The 7,672-nt window shown below is 45.7% G+C and overlaps 1 protein-coding gene across 1 annotated transcript in view; it reads left to right on the top strand.

Moving 5' to 3' along the window:
• The window catches only part of LOC108799020 (von Willebrand factor A domain-containing protein 5A-like), a 74,634-nt gene that overhangs the window by 56,725 nt on the left and 10,237 nt on the right, over positions 1 to 7,672 (top strand). The window contains 3 exon segments of the mRNA XM_018570831.1: positions 3,372 to 3,475; positions 4,728 to 4,936; positions 5,936 to 6,073. Coding sequence (XP_018426333.1) covers positions 3,372 to 3,475; positions 4,728 to 4,936; positions 5,936 to 6,073 — 451 coding nt within the window.

Raw genomic sequence — 7,672 nt, 5'->3', positions numbered from 1 at the left:
CCCCCCCCTGCCATACCAGGCCACATGCCCTCAGCACTGTGAGGGTGCTTTTCCAGGGTCTCCCCCGGAAAAGCACCTTGTCCCCATGCTGATGGGGAGAAGTGTCTCTTTCCACAAGCCCTGTGGCGTTGGTTGTGGGGGTGCGGGCAGGGATGGGGGGGGGCTATTCACATTGGGGTACCCCTTTAATAAAGAGGTACCCATATGCACCCCCTCCCTTGCAAATGAGGGAAAATCATTTAATTGAAATAAAACAAAACAAAAAAAAAATTGATCCACCTACGTAATCCAGGGTCAATCACGACGTCCATTATTCTGAAAATTTTCGACAATTTTTAGATTCAGCTTTTCACAGATTGGTGACCCTCGGGCCATCTTTACTTCTGAGACACTCTGACTCTCTAAGTCTCTTTTTTTACCCAATCATGTTGCTGACCTGTTACCAATTAAAGGAGAACCATGAGGTGAGGTGCTTTTCACTCACCTCATAATCTGAGCCGACCTGTGACAATGAGACTGTCACAGGCCGGCTCAGTAGATCGGGAGGTGAGCGAACACATACCGGCGCTCGCTCACTTCTCGATCCTGTCACTGCAGAGAGCCGTGACGGGGGAGGGACTGGATACCCCCCTCCCCGCACCGATCCTCCAGCGCTGACTGACGGGAACGGACGGGGGAGGGGGCGGCTACAGCTGGCTCTGCCTCTAGATAGGCAGAGCCAGCTGTCACTCACGCAGCTGGGTGGATCCAGACAGTAATGTCGGGATCCGTTTCAGCTGCGGCGTCTCAGTATATAGGGAGCTGTAGCTCGCGGTATACTGAGCCTAGGGTGACGGGAGGATGCTAGTTTGTGTCCTCCCGTTACCTTTAGGAGAACTATGGGGAAAAGCCCTGACCCCGTAGTTCTCCTTTAACCTAATTAGTTGCCAAATGTTCTTCCAGCTCTTCCATGTTAGTACCACTTTCTTTGACAGCTTTTTGTTGCCCTGTCCCAACTTATTTGAGACCTGTTGCTGCCATTAATTTCAAAGTTACCTTATCTTTTTTTTTCCAAATGGTCCACGTTCTCAGTTTAAACATATGATATGTTTTCTAGTTCCTATTGTGAATAAAATCCGGGTTTATGAGATTTGCAAATTATTGCATTCTGTTTTTATGTAGATTTTACACAGCGTCCCAACTTTTTCCGGAGTTGGGGGTTGTATGAATATATATATAGTGAGGCACTGGCAGTATAGAGAGACATGGAGCCCAAGGAAAAGAGGGAATTGGGCGGAAGGTCAACATGACAGGGGGAGAAGGGGAACCAGAGTCACAAAGGGTTAAACAAATACAGAAAACAGGTAGTAGGGGTGGCTTACCGTTTTGAAGGAGGACCTTAGAGGGGTGGGATTTCAGGAGGAGGGTGGCACGTGGATACCAGGATCATTCCTGAGGAGAAGACACCGGGAGCAGACAAGGAATTTCCCGCCCTGAAGGAGGTTTTGTTTTGTTTGTATTGCTGTGTTTAATATGTACGTGGGGTTTGGGGTTCATCTTGTCATGGCGGTTTGGGGTCCTTGAAGGCGTTAGGGATTGCATTTGAGCATCAATCCATTTACTTACTATACTTTAGAAGAGATGCCAGCTTATCGTGGTGTTCAAAAATGAGGCAAATCTACTGTATTGTAGGAAATGTTACAATGTTTTTCCTCTAATCACCCCCATGATGGTTCACTGGTGAGATAGTTCCACCCACCGGCAGGAAATACAAGGTTTAGATAGTTTAAAAGGGCTCCCAAGAGCTAGTATCCTCAGTTCTTGTGTTTCCTGCCAGCTCCATACCATACCAGAACTTAATTCAGAGGTCTTTCATCTCATAAGCCACCCATGGGGCAACCCTGCAAAATGATCAATTTGCGATGACCCCATATAGAAAATCATTCTTCTCCTTGGGCCTTAGGGTGGTTCGAAAGGCTTGCATGCTCTCTCCCAATGGTGAGACTTCAAACTTGAAAATGCATTTCCACCAACCATTCTACTAGGAACGGTTATAAGGAAAGTCATCTCAGAACAATGCATATTATTCTAGGTAGCCCCCCTTTGGTTAAGGAGGGTATGGTTCTCTCTACTTCAACAAATGGCAGAGGACACTTCAATCATCCTTCCCTGCATTCATGCACTCTCGATAAAGGAACTGTCCCACACTCTGATGCAAGATATGGTAATACTTAGGACAGACCCAGCATTCCTCCCAAAAGTGGTAACTAGTTTCCACAAAAGTCAAAAAGTTGTACTACTCCCTTTTTGCCACAACTCTACTAACAGCAAAGAGACCAAATTCACCTATTTAGACATACACAGATACATTATCTAATACATCAAAAGCTCCGGGGACTTCAGATCCAGTGCCCTATTCATTCATTTCAGGCGACCTAACAAAAGCAAGAAAGCTTCAAAGTCCACCATGGCTCAGTGGATATGTACAGCCATACCCTACGCCTCTGCAGAGAAATCCTGCCCTTTCCATCTCAGAGCTTACTCCACAAGAGCTCTTTCAAGATCCCGGGTTGGGAAGGCCAGTCCCACTGCAGAGCTGATATTAGGTCACAGTATTAAGGGGGTCCCTCTGAAAATACACCTGTCATGTTCATGCTATGCATGTTTCACCTTGGTTTCTCACCTACACATTATGACGGGGCCCGGGTGGTTTATGACTGATATGGAGAAACAAACTTTTTTGATATCTCGTAAATTATAACAAGTCCTATTCTGGGCCCTGGAGCCCGGAGGCTTTGTAGAGCTTTGGGTGGGATAAAGCCCCCAATTCTAGGTCCACATCTTACCTGATAACCAGAACTCATTATTAGCCTCAGCTGTCCATAGGTCTTTATATATGTGAGCTGACTGATGCCCATAGTTCTCTCTCTCTGCTACTGGGTGAAAAGGCCGAGTGCTGACAGAACGCTATAAAGGTATAAGAGCTGCCGGATTGTTTTGGGGATCCCATTAGGAGCACACTGCTAGTCAGGAACTAACCTGAGATTAGTTAGTAGATGGGATGAGCAGATGTTTTGTTTGTATTATGCTATGGACAGTACACAGTCTCCCTCCATTGGAACTGCGATTGCTGCCTTGCTGAATACAAGTGCCGGACACACCTGCTTAGACCGTTTCTGTCTCATGCATGGTTTGCCGCTGCCAATACCAGATGAACCTGTCCCCCTTACAACATATATGTTCAGGGTAATTTCAGCTATGTGGTACAAGGTGATTTTGGACTCGAGGAAAACCTAATACCCCCTTACACTGTACATTATGCTTTATAGATAATAACTTTCAGAGCATTGAGTGATTTTCTCATCTACACTTTCTTTATATTTTTTTCCCAGGTGGAGAATGAAGCTGAAGGTGAGGTCTCTCTGCAGTACAAGTTTAAAGATGAAGTTGTAAAGAACGACATTCGTTTCCCGCTGAACGTGCAGAGTGCAGAAAGGTCAATATTAAGTATTGAAACATTAGACATCAGCAGCAAACCTTTTTCCAAGTTTTCATTAGGGTCGCAATCCGCAGATTGGTAAAGCTCTGATCTCCTTATGCACTGTCTACATTCCTTATCAACCACCCACAGACTGGCTGAGCTTTGGTCTTCTCATGCACTGTCTATCCTCTCTCCCCCTCCATCCACAAACTAGCACAGCTCTGGTCTCATCATTCATGGTCTATAATTTTTCAAGTCCACCATCCACAGACTGGCTGAGCTTTTGTCTTCTTTTGCACTGTTTATCTTCCATAACTTGCAATCCATAGACCGACAGAGCACTGGTCTCCACATGCACTGTCCATCTTCTTTCAGGCCCGCTATCCACAGACTGTCAGAGCTCTGAATGTTTCATTGCATTGTCTATCTTCTCTCACCCACCATCCACAGACTGTCAGAGCTCTGGTCTCCTCATGCATTGTCTATCTTCTCTCACCCACCATACACAGACTGGCGAAGCTTTGGTCTTCTCAAGCATTGTCTATCTTCTCTCACCCACCATACACAGACTGGCAAAGCTTTGGTCTTCTCAAGCATTGTCTATCTTCTCTCACCCACTATCCACAGACTGGCGAAGCTTTGGTCTTCTCAAGCATTGTCTATCTTCTCTCACCCACTATCCACAGACTGGCAAAGCTTTGGTCTTCTCATGCATTGTCTATCTTCTCTCACCCACCATACACAGACCGGCGAAGCTTTGGTCTTCTCAAGCATTGTCTATCTTCTCTCACCCACTATCCACAGACTGGCAAAGCTTTGGTCTTCTCGTGCACTGTCTATCTTCTTGCACTTGCAATCCATAGACTGACAGAACACCGGTCTGCTCGTGCATTGTCTATCTTCTTTCAGGCCAACCAGCCGCAGACTGTCAGAGCTCTGGACTTCTTATTTATTGTCCATATTCTTTCACCCACCATACACAGACTGGCTGAGCTCTGGTATCCTCATGCATTGTCTGTCTTCTCTTGCACATCATCTACAGGCTGTTAGAGCTCTGGTCTCCTCATGCATTGTCTATCCTCTCCCTCCCACCATCCAAAGACTAGCACAGCTCTGGTCTCATCATATACTATCTATCCTCTCTCAGGTCCACCATCCACATACTGGCTGAGCTTTGGTCTTCTCGTGCACTGTCTATCTTCTTGCACTCGCAATCCATAGGCTGACAGAACACTGGTCTCCTCACGCTTTGTCTATCTTCTTTCAGGCCCACCATCCACAGACTGGCAGCCAAAGCTCTGATCTCTGAGCTGGAACATGGAACAGAGTCACAGTCTGAAGAGGTGAAGAAGAAGATCCTGGAGACCAGCCTGCAGTCTGGTGTTGTCTCCTCTCTCACAGCCTATGTAGCCGTCAACAAGGACACCAAGACACGTGTGGAGGGTTTTCCTGTGCGTATGGAAGTCCCAGCTCCAGGTATGGATTTTTCACATTGGAATACAGCAGATCCTCAGCTCTGCTATACAGGAGGACATAACTGCATGCCCCGTCATGGGGAAGGCTACAAGTAGTTGCCTCATTAGCTGTGACTATGGCAGATCTTTGTAATTACAATCACCCAAAGAATATCGTTACTGAAAAACGATATCATGTATCAGTATAAAACCATGTCATGGAGTTTTGGGCTGTCAGCAGAAGATAAACTCCATTCTAAGGAATCTGTCCATTTATCTAAGTTATTTATACTTTTCTATGGGGACAGAACATATCCCAGGATTATAATTTCAGATACTGTTAATGCCGATACTGACAGTTTATTTATATCAGCCTGGGCGACAACAATGAAACTTAATCCTCCTGTCCCATCGCACTCCTGACCAGACAAAAACCCAAATCTAACTGGGTGGGTGCGGTGGTGACAACGGATGCCTCCGTGAAATGTAGATAGATGAAAGTAGTCACTCGCACTCCATGATATTAAAGTAAATGCTGTTTATTGACTGAGATAACACACATCTCCTTAGCGACGAACCTCTGTTTGCCTGAGGACGGGGCCGCATGGTCTCGAAACGTCGATAGGGAGATGTGTGTTACCTCAGTCAATAAACAGCATTGACTTTAATATCAAGGAGTGCGAGTGACTACTTTCATCTATCTGGGTGACAACAATGACTTCCCATAGAGGAGAAAATGAGTGTAGCCACCCAGGGACAAGAAATGTGTGGTAGTTATTTGTCAGGATTACTAGGTAAAATAAAGGGCAAAGATTCAATGAGAAAAATGAATCTGAATGCATCCATCACATCTAAGAACTGGCGAGCTGCAATATATAACATTATTGTTATCGGGTTTAGATACACGCTAAATTCTTCCGGCCCTGATAATGGCAGTGTCATCTCACGATGAGACACCCACCAGTATTCTGTAGAGGCTGTATAATGGATCCTATCACACATCATCTCTCTTGTCTTACAGCATTCATGATGATGAACTCACGATCCCATACGCCTAGAATGATGGCTTGTAGTGCTGCTCCCATGGCAAGCTCCTTGGGAAGAGTGACTTTACGTTCTTCTCCTATGTTAGGACACAAGGAAATTATGTCCAAATCTAGTAAGTGCCATAGTACCTTGTGGTTGTTGCTTTTGCTGTGCTGTCGCTTTAGAAAACTCAAGACAAAAAAAATTATTTCTCATCCACTAAGAGACACAGGAATTCAGATACTGTCTGGTAATACTGCCGCCTACAGGAGGACTGCAGACTTGCTCTTTTGATAAAAGTCTAACCACTTTTTTTTCTAGCTTTTATACTTTAGAGTCTCAGATATTGTTTTTTCCTTTTCCTACAGTCAAGGTTCCTCAACACATCACTTCTTGAACTGGTATTGGGATCATTCTTTTCTCTGCTTGACTTTTAAGTACCATACCGAGACCCCGTTGGACCAGATGTTTGCAGGGCTAGCCTGGAATGTGGCACTGGGTTCTGATTGTGGTGCTTTCCAGACAACATGTACTGGTAAAAGTTAGCCATAGAGCGAGCCGTGGCATTGCCTCAGTGCTTGCCGTGTCACTGAAGACTCACTTTGTTGGGTAGGCTGATTAGCGTGATCACTGGGAGCTACCGCTCTATTTTCACCCCTTGGCGCTTTTCAAATGTCCTACTACTGACAGTTTTGCTGCAGAAAGGCTCAATGCTGAAGGACTGATCGCTGATGTCATCTGTTGGGTGGAGTGTCACGTGCCTTTTGCACTCTCTTTCCATTTAACATCATCAGGAGGCATCATTCTGCTTCTGATCCTGCTGGCACCATGTGGAACTCCGATCTCTGGTCTGATCCAACTGACCACTTACAGTACCTGGTTGCCTGGATTTGTAAGCACCTGAGGCCTTGCCTCACCGTTTGCGCCAAGTTGCATCACTACCATGTGGTCAAGTATTTCAGCATATAGACACAGATGGTACAGTCCTTCTGCTACGGGTGACTCCAGCCCATACTTTCCTAAGATTTTTGGGGGCATCTATGCAGTATCCTGACCCTGTAGTGACCCTGTAGTGACCGTGTAGTTATACCGTGTACATCATAGGAATCTCCTTCAGCTCCATCTGGCGAGGGAAAGTTCCACATACTGTCATCAGGGACATCTACCGGGGTCACTCAAGAATTTGTGTCCAAATTCACCTAACTTCTCTCAGTACAGTGCGGGCTCTGCAGGAGGCGGGGCATCTCGTCATATTTGCCATCAAATGTTATATTTTCCAGAGTCCGGTCCCCCTGTAGGTGGAAGTATAACTTGACAGTATTTAAATTCCTGTGTCTCTCAATAGACTCCAAGAGAAGGATTTGACTGACTGAAAAAAAAAATCATATTTGATATATTCTAGGAAAGGTATTCCCATTTTGTTGGGTTGGGCCGATGGTTGGCTTGACATTTTAGTTTGCAGATTGTGGGAGACAGAGGCAACAGAGGGAACACTTGTAGAGAGGAGGAGCGGTTTGCACTAATGGAGCGAATTAGGTGTTTATAATGGTGGAGTGATGATTGCCAGGGATGGTGAGGCAAGGAGCATTGAGTCTGATGCCTCCTCTCTCCCCAATGCAGACCTCAGATCAGCACAGCTGCTAACAAAGAGCCAGTGACTAAGTGTTGTCAGCCTGGAACAGGAAGTGCTGTTACTGGCAGGATCTCCAGTTAAGAAAATTTGCAACAGATT

The sequence above is a fragment of the Nanorana parkeri genome, unplaced genomic scaffold (genome assembly GCF_000935625.1).
Source record: "Nanorana parkeri isolate BGI_ZX_2015 unplaced genomic scaffold, ASM93562v1 scaffold1605, whole genome shotgun sequence".
Classification (NCBI taxonomy): Eukaryota; Metazoa; Chordata; class Amphibia; order Anura; family Dicroglossidae; genus Nanorana; species Nanorana parkeri.
The sequence above is the reverse complement of the archived record's forward strand: the minus strand, read 5'-3'. Positions and strand labels throughout refer to the sequence as shown.